Raw genomic sequence first — 15,983 nt, 5'->3', positions numbered from 1 at the left:
AACGATGTAGTTCAATATCAAGATCAGTGTGTCTGTATTTGCAGTGTGAGATGGAGCAGAACAAAGAAAGCACAGTGGCAAAGCTGCAAGCTGTGAAGCTTGAGAGTGGGAAGTCCTACAATCAATTAGCGGAGGAGACAGGGCTCACCAATGTCTATGTTGCTCAGCTTCTCCGAAGACAGGCTCAGCTCAAACCCGACACTGCCCCTGTTCTGCGGGCGGCGCTGCCCGGCCTGTCCGAATTCCTTCTGCGGGAGATGATGAGACCCCCTTTGAGATCTTATGATCCTAATCTTATCCAAGACCCCACTGTTTATAGGTATTCTTTCTTATTTCTATGGGGTTATTCTCTGTGAAACAAAGGTTCGATTTTTACTTTAAATTGTGGTGGAAAAGTGTATCTGTTGTGTGGGGTGAAATGGGTTATTTGGAGTATAATCATGGCTCAATCCAAGACCCACTGTCTATAGGTGTCTCCTCCTCTCCCACCCCATTTCTCATTTATATGATTACGAGAGCTGTGTAGTTATTGTTTGTGTAAAAGGTTGGGATTTTACTTGAATTTGTAGTGGAAAAGTGTATCTGTAGTGTATGGTGAAATGGGTTATTTGGAGTATAATCATGAACCAAATCATCGATTACTGTTTTTTAGGCTTAATTGCTTGTTAAGTCTGAGGTTATCGCCATTCATATTCCTATTGCGCCAATTGGGTTCTACCAAATATTTAAATATTGGATGGAATTAGGATGGTGGGCATTGATTGGGTAACACTTGAAGGACACCCAGATAGTTCAATTAGAACCTGTGGATAAGCATCGCATGATTACGACATTTTCCGGACTAAATGATTAATTAAAAACTGTTTTAATGTTCACTGAATCATGTCAAGTTATTACTAATGTGTCAAAACATGATTTACTGAATGATAGTGGAAAAATCTTTTATACTGGTGATGGTGTGTTAGTAGTGCAAGCTACAGTTTCATTTATATGAATGCAGCCAGTGTGAAGACAGTTAAAAATTATTCTTAGATGCAAAATTGTAAGTTGTGGCCCTCATATCTTAAGTGTCTGTGTTGATGATCAAGCTGTTGTGAAGTAAACGTGCATCTGTTGTCTTGTCTGTGGTGAAATTGCCAAATGCTTTTGAAGAGAGACTTTCTCAGAAAGTCTATAAATAGTTTTCCTTTGGGAGGTGTCTTCTTTTTGGTATTGAAAGTCTTTGACTTTGGTGACAGGGAATACCCTGTGTGAAAGGATGTTTTTTCCTTTGTAAACATTGTCTTTTTCAGCCAATAGTGAACAATTCCATTTGGGAGTTTATCTCTGGTTCTTCTCTGTCTCGTTTTTCTGGTCTTTGTTTCAAGGTACCTAAAAGTTATGTTGATGTTCTATTTCATAGGTTGAATGAAGCTGTAATGCATTTTGGGGAGAGCATCAAAGAGATAATCAATGAGGAGTTTGGTGATGGGATGTAAGTTTCAATTCCACACTCATAAATTTCTCCCACATACTGAAGGTGTTTTTGTTTGGTGTTTTACTTTACATCACTTGAGTTGATGATGCTGTTGATTGTATAATGTTTCTGAATCATTCTGCTTTAAAGCTCAATGAAGAGAAGAAAAGTATATTGCTTTAAGGAAATAATCAACATTTTTATTTTTGATTCTTGGTACCAGTTCAAATTAATTTCTTCATCTCCATTAACCATAAACTGTTAAAACCTGGTTTTATTTTCTGATCTTGCAGTTGGTTATATACATTTTTTTGTATTGAGCTTTGAACCTAAATGTGCACTAAGCATGTGCTGATGCTATGTGATAAATCAAGACTTCTTTGCTATGCAACTTGGGCAAGCTCCAGAAAAGCCTAGAGAGAAAAGAGTCTTAGCATTAGTCTAAGTCTTAAAATCTCAATAAATGGATGACATTTTAAATCCTGTTGTACAGTAAAATTCAGAAACCTAGGGCCAAGGGAAGCATCATATTATAAACTGATTTGTTGATTTATGGAGTTCTAAGAGGATTTCAGACAAGACACCCAAAGACATCCTAATTTTCGGAAAGTTTCAGTGTTTCTTCTTACCGATCTAAGTGATTCAAACTCTTCATCTAATGCTTACTAGATGTAGTGAATGATTTTTGAATGAGGGAACAAGTGTCAAAGTCTTGTATCAGTTCTGATTTTAAAGGAATACACAGTCATAAATAAAGAATAGAAGATTTTGATAGTATATTTTTTAGAAGATTGTGAGTTTGATATTAGAGGTGATAAAGCATGCCATACTCATCAAACGACATGAATGAATGAATGAATGAATGAATGAAAATTACTGTCATAAATGTAAAGTATGAAGATTTTCTTTCTCATTATTTTTTGTTCATTTCATATTTAGCATGTCAGCAATAGATTTCTACTGCTCAGTTGACAAAATTAAAGGAGTGGATGGGAAGGATCGTGTGGTAGTGACATTTGATGGAAAATATTTGCCTCATTCGGAACAGGTCAGTTTCTTCTTATTCCTTTTTTCTGTAAGATTTTGATCCACACAGTATTCAATGATTAAACTATATTTGTGAAGCATAAATATCCACACACAAACATTCTTACTGCATATGATCTACTGTATAAGATTGTTGTTGTTGATGTTGTCAATGGTAATGAAATTAAATAAATAGTTATTCTGACAAAATTGTTTTCAAACATTCCTTCTTTTTGTGTATTTGAAAACTCTTTTTCCAATGTGAACAGAAATCTGAGCACATGGTTTCAATAAGAAGGTCATAGGGGAAAAAATGAGAATCTTCAAAGGAGGATCAACTGCGAAATCTTCAAGAACATGTTGTATTTGGTCACTGCTATTTTGTGTTGCCAATAGAGAGACAATGGAAGAGAAAAATAAAAAGTTTATGTTATTGGTTTGTGGCTAGGAGATTTCATGGCACTTGGATCATAGATTTTAATGTCAGAAACTTGGTAAGATGCAGAAGTTTGTATTGTGCATTGTTGAGTAAGTGAAACAAACGTAATAATTTTAATTTTGTCCATCTCTGTTATGTACAACTTTTCTAAGACAATTGAAGGAGAAAGAACAAATTTTTCAAAAAAAAAACCCTAAAACATATTTAAACCAATTTCATACAGAATAAGTTTATTCATTTAACTTATTTTTGTGTTGAACTTTTATTCAAATTTTTTGTTAAAATGTTTAAGATCTGAAAAATGTAAACTACTTATTATTTATTTATCCTAACATATACTTGATTGATCTTAAAAGTTTTGTAAATGTATTACTTGCGTTATATCATAGTATTACAGGTGCTTTACTTCATAATGTTATTACTTGACTTTTAATTTAACCCATAATGGGATTTCATAAAATGCTAAGGTTAAAAATAATATTTAATAATAACTTACACTATATTTAATTTTTGTTGAAAATACAAAGACGACAATATTTATCATTTTGTCCGTGTATATAATTATTGAAAATAACCTATTATGGTACGAATGGAGCACGTCACTAAGTTATGTCATGACGAACAGCACATGACAAAACAATAAAGTAGCTTTTTGGGTTAGCCTACTCCAACCTTAACCTTATCCGGAACTACGTATATTCTGTTCTAGTATATTGTCGATCCCTCCGCCAAATGATCCATTGAGAGTGTGTTCCTCAAAGTTTTCAGAGCCACTATACTACCAAGGGTGTTATGCAGCGACATTGTGACATTCGAGGACAATGTTTGCATAGTAATGCTACAATAAGCTTCCACTTATAAGTAAGGATGAAAATTTAGTGATCTATTTTTTTTATAAAGATAGTTTAACCCACTTTTATTGACTTATTTTTAATCCATTCTTTCAATAACCATTATATTATCTATTTTGATTTTTTTTAAATGATGTGATGTGATGATCTAATGGTGATTGAAGTAATAGATTAAAAATGAGTCAAAAAAGTAAGTTAAAGTACCATTGTCCTTTTTTTTTTCTCGGTTTGAAAGAGCCGATCAATCCAGAATATGACAAAACGATTTCTGATTAAATGTCCTTTTATGTACAACATTCCCAAAACAATTGAGAAAGAACAAGTTATTCATCAAAATAACCTAAAAATCACCTATAAAATAAATAAAAATAAATAAATTTTTTATTTTTTATTATCATCAAAAAAATATATACATATATACGTAACACATGTATTTTTACTGATATTTTTATATTTTTATAATTGATCAGAGTTTGCTAATTAATTAAATCAAACTACAAACTACTCACAAAAATTCATTTAATTTAATGGATTAAGTCAATGCAATCCATTTATCAAAAAGTTCTTTGACTTTTGGAGGCAACGACTGGTTGAGAATAAAAAATGCGGTTCTATGTCTATTCTTCATAAAAAAAGTTATTTTGACACTCTTCGATAATTTAATAATAGGTTTAATTATATTTTTGATTTCCATTTTTGTTTTAAAATTTCAATTTGATTTTCTTTTTTGAAAAGTCTCACCTAAGTCTCCAATTTTATATAAATGTATCACAAATAGAACTGTGACCTAACATGGTTAGACAGTGTTGAAATAATAATAAAGACCATTAACATAATGGTTATTAACGACGTGATAGAGAAATAAAAATATTATTTAATATTTAAACAATTAAATTAGGGTTTATGTTCATAAATCATATTGGGAATATTGATGGTTCCTCTTATTCGAAATTTGATTGGAATTACACAGAGGTTGCAATGTTCGATCTAAAGTTTCGTCTCTGTTCATGATCTCAAGGATGGAGAAGTAATTAGCAAGGAGCTGCTTCCGCTGGTTTGAAAAGCATGGAGCTTCTCATAACATAAATCCACCTCAACAACCACGAACATGATTTACTATAATTTAACACAAAGGACATTTTTGATACATTTAAACAAAATTGGGAACTTAATTAAAACTTAAAAAAAATAGGAACTAAATTGAGATTTTGAAACGAAAATAAAGATAAAAACATAATTAAATCTAATATATATTATAAATTTAAAATTAGAAAAATAATATAAATATAATGAAAATATTTCTAAGTGCAAAGTATTTTTAAGTTAAAATTAAATTATGTTATTGACATAATTTTGGTTTAGTGCGTTTTACATTAAAATCAAATCATAATTAAAAATCGTGTCAAGATGATAAATTTGATTTAATGTTTTAAATTGAAATTATATTAATATGACCCTATGTTAATTCAGTTTTAGTAAAATTCGTATGAGGTTGAATTATTTGAATTTTGAAAATGATTTCAATTAAAGTTATATATGTCATATTGACCTGACTTGTTATCATCTTAATAAGATTTGTCCATTTTCATAATTTATTTGAAAATTGTGCATTTTAGTAATTTTTGAAAAAAATTGCACCGGATACTTTTGCAAACATTATTTAACTTTTCATTCATTCTCATTTATGTTGAGATAAAATTATACCCAATGTCATGGAAACACTAGAGTAGGTGAGGAGAAGAGATAATATCATAATAACATGCCACGTGTTTTATGTAGAAACAAGTGTTCTACGTAGAAATAAGTGTTTTGACTATAGTTTCCAATGGTAAGGCAAGGAAGTTCCCACTTCAATGTGAGTATCAATAGGTGCCTATCAGAAGAGGAATGCAAATATCCCCAAATCAAATCCTATCTCTCTACCTTAAGAAAAATGTCAATTCCTCCACCAAATGATCCATCCAGAGGATGTTCCTCAGAATTCTCACAACCTCTAGGACAACAAGATTTGGCTGAAGCTCGAAATTTGTTGGAGAATCTGAACCGTGTCAACGTTGTTCAAGGAAACTTGACAGAAGTTGTATACAGAACAGGTGACCAAGATCTTGATATCCGTCGCCCTGTGTATCGTTGGGACAGAAGGCCCTACCAAGACATCTTTGCGAACGGCTTCCAAGCATGGCCACAGGGACAAACTCCCAACAACACTTACTATGATCTGCTTCACTTCATTCAACATGCAGGTGCTCCTCTTGATCCCAACAGGCCTCCAACTACAACACACGCCTTTGTCAGCACCACTCTCAATAATGCATGGCAACCAACCCCTTCCACCCAAGTCCTCCCACCAGGTTCTCAGATTCAATTTTATCGCTATGAAGTTTATGCTCCTGGTGGCATTTGGGTCGCTGTCACCCTTGGGAATCGATACTCCTACGTTTCTCAGGCTGAGGTTTGCTTTGCCGGAGGCATTGCTCCTCAGTACATTCGATCCTGTCTCATATTCACAGCAACACGTGAAGCCGGATCAAGGTTCTATCTCATGCTATTTTTATAATCAACAACTCATCTTATCAATCAATAACTTATACTGTGTGCAGGTATGTGAGATTACGGAGAGAAACAAGATTGATCATAAACAGGAATTTCAATCCAGAGTCCGCTCCTTACAATCAAGTAGTTATTTATATCCCTGTTTACTACTACAGGGATGATAACGGTGAAAACAGATACCTACCAGAAGAGACTTATCCGCCTATGAGAGAGAAAAGACAGGTCTTGGAAGCTGATAACGATGCTGCTCTTGACTGGTATACTACTAAAGTTGTAGAGGTACCAAGTTACATAGATTCTGCATTTCGTTCATCAAAACCAAATGAAGTTTATTTCTTCTTAAAAAATAAGTATGTGCAAGTGTATTACACTCCTGGAGACACAAAGGATAAGATCCTCACTGATCTGCGTTTGATCTGTGATGGCTTTCCATCACTTCTTGATACGCCGTTTGGAGAATATGGAATAGACTGTGCCTTCGATACTGAAGCTAGCAAAGCATATATCTTCTCCACCAATCTCTGTGCCTACATTGACTATGCTCCAGGAACTATGGATGACAAGATACTGTCGGGTCCTATGACAATTGCAGCCATGTTTCCTGTCTTGAAAAACACTGTGTTTGAGAATGGTATAGACTCTGCATTTAGGTCAACCAGAGGCAAAGAAGTTTACTTATTCAAGAACAATAAGTATGTTCGCATAGCGTATGATTCGAAGCAGCTTGTTGGCAGCATTCGCAACATCGGTGATGGGTTTCCTATTCTGAAAGGTACGATCTTTGAAAGTGGAATCGATGCGTGTTATGCTTCTCATGTGGAGTCTGAAGCTTACCTTTTCAAAGGAGACAAGTATGTGCGCATCAAATTCAGCCCAGGTACATATGATGACGCTCTTGTGGGTGATGTGAGGCCTATCCTCGATGGTTGGCCATGTCTTAAGGGCATTCTGCCTCTCGATAATAAAGGAATTGATACTCATTCTCACGCTGATCATGAACAAGCTGACCCTGATCCGGTAATATTTATGAGATTATTTTGTTATTAAGATACAATGTTTGCAAACTAGTTTGATGCTCTATCATATTTTTGCGGATCAATGCAATAACTTTTTACAGACCCCAGATCAATTTATCATTAAACTGTAAACAAATTTGTTTATTGACTGTACAAAAAGTTCTGATCAAAAATAAATCGTAAAGTGGTGATTTGCCTTTGTAAAATTACATAATTTACACACAATAAAAATTAGCAATTTGGCTTATATAACAATGATTAAACAACCAACCATGTAGTTGAATCTTAAGGTGAGTGTGTTTCTGTATTTGCAGTGTGAGATGGAGGAGAACAAAGAAAGCACAGTGGCAAAGCTGCAAGCTGTGAAGCATAAGAGTGGGAAGTCGTACAATCAGTTAGCGGATGAGACAGGGCTCACCAATGTCTATGTTGCTCAGCTTCTCCGGAGACAGGCTCAGCTCAAACCCGACACTGCCCCTCTTCTGCTGGCGGCGCTGCCCAACCTGCCCGAAGACCTTGTGTGGGAGATGATGAGACCCCCTTTGAGATCTTATGATCCTGAACTCATCCAAGACCCCACTGTCTACAGGTATTGTTTTTTAGTTCTTTGGGGCTATTCTCTGTGTAAAAAAGGTTCGATTTTTACTTGAAATTGTGGTGGAAAAGTGTATCTCTTGTGTGAGGTATAAAAAACGTCATTTTACACTGTCATGAATGTCTTGAAGTGATTGACATGAATGTTACATAGTACTTTTGTATAGGTTATTATATCAAAAGTATACTTTATTTGTTGGGTTGTGTTGATGTTCTATTTCATAGGTTGAATGAAGGTGTAATGCATTTTGGAGAGAGCATCAAGGAGATAATCAATGAGGAGTTTGGTGATGGGATGTGAGTTTCAATTACACACTCATAAATTTCTCCCACACACTTATGGTGTTTTTGTTTGCTGTTTTAGAAGACTGTGAGTTTAATGTTAGAGGTGATAAAACATGGCATACTCTTCAAAGGACATAAATGAATGAATAAATATTACTGTCATAAATGTAAAGTATGAAGATTTTCTTTCTCATTAGTTTTTGTTCATTTCATATTTAGCATGTCAGCAATAGATTTCTACTGCTCAGTTGACAAAATTAAAGGAGTGGATGGGAAGGATCGTGTGGTAGTGACATTTGATGGAAAATATTTGCCTCATTCGGAACAGGTTACTTTCTTCTTATTCCTTTTTTCTGTAAGATTTTGATCCACACAGTATTCAATGATTAAACTATATTTGTGAAGCAGAGCAGGGTTATTAAACACACAAACATTCTTACTGTATAAGTCAGTTGTTGTTGGTTTCAATGGTAATGAAATTAAATAAATAGTTATTCGAACAAAATAGTTTTCAAAGATTCCTTCTTTTTCATTGTGAACAGAAATCAGAAGACATGGTTTCAAGAAGAAGGTTATAGGGGAGAGAATGAGTTCGAAATCTTCGAGACTTGTTTCTTCCTGCAGCAACAAGAAGTAGAGGTTCCTGATGTAAGAAGACAAGGGCAAATTAGTCATTTCTCTAACACTATAAGGGTGCAGATTGAAATCATGGGAATGGAAGAACAAATGACCTCTGTTTCAATACTTTGCTGAGTATTTCTTCCTGCACCTCCATATTTTCTTCAGGGAGAATGTTAAATTTTTTAATCAAAGGTACTTAGGTCATTTTAATAGGGTTATGGGGTGCAGGAAGAAATTTTGGGGGTCCAGGAAGAAGCCTACCTTGCTTTGCTTGAATTGAAGTTTTGGTTCCGCGTTTCTGTAATAAAGACGGTGTTTTATTAACTACATTTTATTAATTATTTAGTTTTATTACTTTTTTGATAAGGAAGTGTATTCAATATAATAGAAAAATAATACTGATAATAGGAGTTTCATTTGTTATCAGAATCATCAAGTTAAAAAATAAATTAGTATATTAAAAGTATTTTATTGATTTTTCTTTTCTTAGTATTTTCTGCAATAGTTAATTATTTAATTAATATAATATTTAGTTTTTTAAATAATTTTAATTACTATTTCCAATTTTATTAATGATTATTCCCTATTAAATTATGTTTCAATTTTAATTTATATTCATCTATTAGTTGAAGACATTTTAGTAATTTACTTGATTGCATAACTAATTTAATTTGTGTCACATCAATCAAATTAACTTTTTCAATTATTTTGATTAAGTTTATAATTTTTTTCTTAATTTTAATTCTTTTTTTATCTCTCCACTCCACCCCAATTTAAATTTAAACATTATTAGGGAATAAGGGATGAAAACACAAGAGGATTAATTGTATAGTCACAAAATTTTCACCCTTGGATGGACTGATGCTCTTATAAATGACAAATAAGAACAAACAATCTAATTAAAAAAAATTAAGTACACTTTGTAATGTTATTTAAAGGATTAAACTTCTCTTTTATAACCATTAATATATTTTCTTTGACAGTAAATACACAAAGAAATTGTTTATAAATCCGAAACATTTCTTTCATAATGTCGAAATCTGTTTTGAAATGAAAATTGTGTAATTCAAAAATTAAATATATTTTATGTATTGCATAATTTAAAAATGTATTATAGATTTTACAATTTCAGATCTGAAAAAATATTTGACATTATATAATCTATAATATATTTTTAAATAGTATAATTCTAAACAAATATTATAAACGATATAATTTAGAATACGTTTATAACTTAAATAATCCAAAAATATACTTTAAATTATATAAATCTAAAGTACATCTTGATTGCAAAATTAGATAATTTTCACTCTCCTCTTCACTAACTTGGTTGTGCTGCCATTGTTGTTTTACTCTGAATGGAGCTATCTGCACCACCCTCTCTTCCAACATCTCCTTCATCTCTGCTTCTCAAATCTAGGGTTAGGGTTTTCCACGCAATACCCAACCTCACGCGTTCTCCTTTCCAAGCTTCAATCTTTTCACCCAATCAACGCAATCTCACTCCAATCCACCTTCCCAGAAACGTCTCTTCCGCTGTCGTGGTGGGAGACAATGCTTCAGCTATGACGACTTTGCCAGTTGATTCAGGTCAATGCAAAGCTCAATATCTGTTCTTCACTTTCTGTGATTTTGGATTTTCCAATGCGTTTGAATGCTTTTTCAATCATTTTCAGATGCTAGAGTTGGAGAGGTTAAAAGGGTCACCAAGGAGACCAATGTATCAGTCAAAATAAACTTGGATGGTTCCGGGGTTGCTGATAGTAATACTGGAATTCCCTTCCTCGATCACATGCTTGATGTCAGTAATTTCAACTCAATTTTTGTGCTTTTGTGTTGCTGATGCCTTGTGTTTTTGTTTTTCATATGTTCTTTTTTCTTCATTTACTATTTATATTCCATTATTGCTATTTTCCTTAAAATGTAATATTAGATTTCAATAATTGTTCATATACGTGGATATATCTATGTATGGTCCACAAAATAAGTGTTGTGGAAGCTGAAGTAATTAGTTAAAGAATTATTTAGTGAATATTCTTCTATGCTCTTGATATTAGCTTAAGTCAAAGACATCCCAAATGAGAATCGACATTGGTCTACCACATTTATGGCTATAATAGAATAATGAGCATGGCAATGTGAAATGAAAGAGGTGAAAACTTTGGTGTATGTGAGATGAACTTTGAACTTGTTTATAAAAGAATATATCTCCGTAGAAAGACTTGCATTGTTAGAATCTGGTCCTGTACCTTGAAGACTAAGGATGTTGACATTATCTAATTCAGATAATAGTTATGGAAACTAAACTTGATTGTGATTTTTCAGCAACTTGCTTCACACGGGCTGTTTGATGTACACGTAAAAGCCACAGGTGATATACACATTGATGATCATCACACAAATGAAGACGTTGCCCTTGCTATCGGAACAGTAAGCAAACCATTGCATGAGCTGATTCTTTCATTTTTTTTTTTGGTTTTCAATAATACAATTTACAAATTTTCCTTGAAACTAAAACGTGTTTCACTATCCTGAATTAAAGATTTGTGCTCAAGTTATATCTTTATATAATTTTTTATTTCCCCTTTTCCTTTCTATGCACAATGGCATCTAAGTAATTGCTGATGATTCTAACTATCATAATGGAAAGTGTAACCTTATAGCAACAGGGATTTGCAATTACACTGGTCTGATTTTATTTAAAAAAAAAAATGAATTTGTCTATCATGTTAAAACTAAGAGGTTTCTATTACTACGTCTTCAGGCTTTGTTGCAGGCTCTTGGTGATAGGAAGGGTATTAACCGGTTTGGCAACTTCTCTGCTCCACTTGATGAAGCACTGATACATGTTTCACTGGTAATTTGGATACTGTGTTTGTAGAAATAGTAATTAATTGTTAGATAATATTAACATGTGTGTTGCGAGGAAGTGTGATCTTTCCTTGCTTATAAACATGGTAAATGGATAAACGGTGTTCAGAAAATGTTAGGACTTTTTATTTGTTAGCCTTCATAATTGTAGGCATTCATATTTGTAATGTGCATAAAGAAACTCAAATTACCTCCAGGTGTTTTGATGGGGATCTCTAAAATTTCAAAAAAAATGAAATGTTTTAAATTTGAATTACTTTGATTTAAATTTTCCTCATCTTTTAAATGATTCTTTTGGAGATCTATTCAAATTCTTAATTTGGATAGACTAGTTTAATTTCTACTACATGTACAAAATAAAAAAATATATTTAAAAATTGAAATTTTACCATTAAATATTGTGAAAATAAGCATGAGCTAATTTTAAATATTGTATAATTAAAAAATAATATAATATTAATAATTCAAAAATACAGATATTGACACTTTTTTATCAATATTGTTATAGAGAAGGTAGATGGAGGAGAGAGAAAGGAGGGAGTGAAGAGAGGGAGAGAAAAAAACTGAAAAGAGAGTGAAGAGAGGAGAAATAAGTGAGGCAAGAGGAAACAAAAAGATATGGAGACAGAGAGGAGCCACAAAGGCAGAGAAGAAGGAACATGAAAAATTTTAAATTCATATTTTTATATTCTTACCATTTTAAGTAATCAAAATTTTCTGATAAATCTCTAGAGTTTCATTTTTTTCTATATTCTCTATTGAAAAACATATTTTACCACAAAACAATTCAAATTGTCAGAAAAAAAAAAATGAATTACCTTTTTAGAGTTCATCATCCAAACATTGGGTTAAAGTTTGTTTACTTTTCACATATCGAAGCATGACACTACTGACTGAGCTTATGTTGAGGCTCATTCATTATCAGCTCTATAAGATTTGTACTCAATGCTTCAGAGTTGAAATTAGGAAGTTCTAGTGTCCAATCTGATCACTTTTATAAGCTTACTTTTCCACTATAAATAAACTCGTTACTTGCACACTTTTCCAGGATTTGTCTGGTCGACCTTATCTAGGTTATAATTTGGACATACCCACTCAGAGGGTTGGAACATACGATACTCAGGTACTGTATACCTGTTAAGTTACTTGATTCAAGTTTGGAATTTTATCTATTGAGCTTCTGATGTTTCCATAATTTGTTTTATATGAATCATTCATCATGCCTCTTGTTCCTTTTGTCTCTCCCCGTTTATTCTTATTTTTTACTAATGAATCCACTGGGTATCCTTATTTATAGTTGGTGGAGCATTTCTTCCAATCATTGGTGAACACGTCTGGTATGACACTTCACATTCGACAGGTATTAATACGAACATCGGTTATAATCAATTATAGTCATAAACTAGCAAATATATTTGTACATATATCACTATGAAAGAAATATACTGAATGTTTTAGCAGGGCTCTTTGATGTTTTTCGATTCCAATTGTGAAAACCTTGTAACAGAATGAACATGTATATGCATTCCTCTTGCACAGCTTGCTGGGAAGAATTCCCATCATATTATCGAGGCAACCTTTAAAGCTTTTGCTAGGGCTCTTCGACAAGCAACAGAGTATGATCCACGTCGCCGTGGAACCGTGCCAAGGTATGTATGTTATCACTGGAAATGCCTTTTATTTTTCTGATTTTCGCTACTCCTTTTTGTTCTCAAATTTGTTCTTAATCTCTTAATGTTTTACAGCTTCTAAGTCTCATATCCTTACTTAAATGCACTATCTATCATATTTTCTTGTGCTGTAGGATGGATTAATAACTAAGGTTACAGATATTAAGTGAGTGTATTTTAGGCCAAATATACCAAAATGCTATTTTTAGCATTTTGCAGTCAAATTTAGGATTGGAGCAAGTGTATTGTTGGCTGCTAGTTTGAAAACCTTTTATATTTTGACAATTTTCCATAAGAAATGATATACTAATCAATTTTGTTTGTTTATATACATGCTTTGCATTTACATTTACTATGTGTGTATGAAAACTATGGGAATTTCCTTGAATATTGTTGTTATGTATCCATCGTTTTCTTTGTGCAGTTCGAAAGGAGTTCTGTCTCGTAGCTGATATCGTCTTCTGCTGGTGGAACTTGATGTTTCTATTGTTATATATTTGTGGTACAAGACTGGCCACTGTTGACAATATTGTATGTATATTCATTTTAGAAATAAAATAATTTTGAAGTGTATTTCGCTGTACATTTTTAAATAATATTTTTACATAAGTTTTAATCACAAATCAATATAGTGATAAAAAAAATAATATATATTTGATCATTTGTGACTGAATAACAATATAAAGTTCATTTTTGTGTTTTTTCTCATAACTTCATCCTTTTCTTCTGACGTTTTGAAGTCACCATAATTATCATACTTCTGGATTTCTTTGTATTTCTTTATGCACTAGATTGTGGTAAAAATCCAATCCTGATCTATCGTTTTCTCAAGCAAATTTAAAATGAATTTTACTATCTATTCTAATAATGAAAGACTTGTAATAACATATAGTAAGAGTACAATCCTGTATAGTTAAGAAATAACAATCAAGGGTAAAAAAAAAGGATAAATGGTACAATCTACATGAATCTTCTTCTCAGTTATTATGAAGTAGTCTCCATAATATGTTGAAAAAGAAACAATTTCAAGGTATCACAATCAATGTCTATGTATTTTATCCTATACATTATTAGAATAATCATGAATGTATCTCTTAGAAACATTGTTTTAATGTTGAAAATCCATATAGGCCTTTTACTTTTTCTCTTATTTTATGATTTCTCTTGTATTGTCTCATTAAATTGATGTATTCCAAAATTAGAGGAAAAATAGACCAAAAAAAAAAATATTATATCATAAAGTTTAATATAAATTTATTTAAATTCTTCAGAACTGTACCAACTCTAGGGATTTTTCGATGCTCATTATTGTCCTCAAACATAGCTCAAATATTGCGCATCACATCTTTAGACAAACCAATATACCTTTCATCCACAAGTCAAAACACTAAAGAGAAATCAAACTCTGATCACATGTTTAAAAGATAATAGAGCTATCAACTTTGAAGGTAAGCTATACTTGAATAGTTCAAAAAGAAAAACAGAAGAGCTATATACATATATTTATTTTTTTTGCCCTCTTCATTATTTAATAAAGATATTATTTAAATGAAAAAACATGTTAAAAAGAAACTAATCGTTTTAACAGATGTCACTATGTTATTTTTCATAAATATTATTACTACAAATAATATATTTATTTCTATATTGCTAACTCCATTATGTATCAAGTTCTAGCCTTTCTATGTACATCAGCAGATGCGCAATTTTTATTATTTTTTTTCTGTTTAAGAAATTCAAACTAAAAATGTGGTGCATAAGATGTCTTTTTCTTTGGCTACAGAACCATAAATATATGTTGTCACTAAAGGCATCATCATTGAGAAGGTTCTCTGGATTCTAGGTGGAATCAATCAAGTTGCAGAAAGCATAATTTATTGAACAGAACTCATTTGAGTGGGAAACTTTGAAAAGCATTTTAATGTTTTTAAGACTGATAATCTTTTGAGTGGAATTTGTATGAAATAAAATAAAACAGTGATAGAGACGTTACCATTTCGCCAAACCAAAATGGCCAAAAACATGCCATAGTAATTAATAAAATAAAGGAGGGTGCTAAAAAATAGTAAGAAAGTGTACCATAAAGATCTTTGGTCAATTCTTATTTGTTGAATTATTAAAATATAATATTTTCTGAACCTAACTCCAACTTCTGCTACATACATCATATCTAAGCATTAACTAACCAGGAAAATAAATATTTTCTAACTATATAATATGTGAGCTAAATCAATCCATGAATTTGAAAGATGTTCCAATAATGTCAAATTGGCTTGTGTCATGAAAACTATCAGCAAATTAAAATACATATTGATGCAAAGCATGTGATACACTAAGCCCCCACTAAAGGATTAGTGTTGAAATATGGAAGTAAAGCATTTGGTAATGGTTATTTTAAAGTAAGAGTATTAAATTTTGTAGTTTTTAGTAAATATCAATCAATAAAAGAAAAGAGATTCAAAATAATATATTGGAGATATACTCTTACCACTTCCTTTTGGTGGAGCAATCGTGACTCTTAACGAAAAAATTTGTTAGAAACATGACTTTCCTCTTTAAGGAACTTTTTTTCCCTGTCATAAATTTTCCATAACTCGGTGA

At 32.0% G+C, this 15,983-nt stretch overlaps 3 protein-coding genes across 4 annotated transcripts; all 3 read left to right on the top strand.

The window, feature by feature from the left end:
* Positions 1-3,047, top strand: CYN (cyanase). The gene is made up of 4 exons (XM_028079243.2): positions 1-319; positions 1,403-1,474; positions 2,396-2,504; positions 2,752-3,047. Exons 1-4 carry the CDS (start codon positions 51-53, stop codon positions 2,785-2,787), a joined length of 486 nt encoding a protein of 161 aa, XP_027935044.1. The 5' UTR covers positions 1-50; the 3' UTR covers positions 2,788-3,047.
* A 2,546-nt stretch (positions 3,048-5,593) lies between these two features.
* Positions 5,594-9,207, top strand: LOC114191994 (uncharacterized). Of its 2 annotated transcripts, none has more exons than XR_003606049.2 (6): positions 5,594-6,304; positions 6,373-7,342; positions 7,656-7,930; positions 8,161-8,323; positions 8,440-8,548; positions 8,763-8,911. XR_003606049.2 is itself a non-coding variant. In XM_028081489.2 (6 exons), exons 1-6 carry the CDS (start codon positions 5,598-5,600, stop codon positions 8,796-8,798), a joined length of 2,169 nt encoding a protein of 722 aa, XP_027937290.2. In that variant the 5' UTR covers positions 5,595-5,597; the 3' UTR covers positions 8,799-9,207. The 2 variants fall into 2 exon arrangements, 1 of the variants encoding a protein (XP_027937290.2); XM_028081489.2 differs by having other exon boundaries at positions 5,595-6,304; positions 8,161-8,232; positions 8,763-9,207.
* Positions 9,208-10,124: 917 nt separating this feature from the next.
* On the top strand, positions 10,125-13,955 carry LOC114190433 (imidazoleglycerol-phosphate dehydratase, chloroplastic-like). Its single transcript, XM_028079310.2, has 8 exons — positions 10,125-10,431; positions 10,518-10,642; positions 11,167-11,271; positions 11,606-11,698; positions 12,761-12,835; positions 13,010-13,072; positions 13,252-13,361; positions 13,807-13,955. Exons 1-8 carry the CDS (start codon positions 10,200-10,202, stop codon positions 13,832-13,834), a joined length of 831 nt encoding a protein of 276 aa, XP_027935111.1. The 5' UTR covers positions 10,125-10,199; the 3' UTR covers positions 13,835-13,955.
* Positions 13,956-15,983: the final 2,028 nt, after the last annotated feature.

The sequence above is a fragment of the Vigna unguiculata genome, chromosome 7, assembly GCF_037176805.1.
Source record: "Vigna unguiculata cultivar grain cowpea cultivar isolate G323 ecotype 2 chromosome 7, ASM3717680v1, whole genome shotgun sequence".
In the NCBI taxonomy this organism is placed as follows: Eukaryota; Viridiplantae; Streptophyta; class Magnoliopsida; order Fabales; family Fabaceae; genus Vigna; species Vigna unguiculata.
Note: the sequence above shows the minus strand (reverse complement) of the source record. Positions and strands in the feature narration are given on the sequence as shown.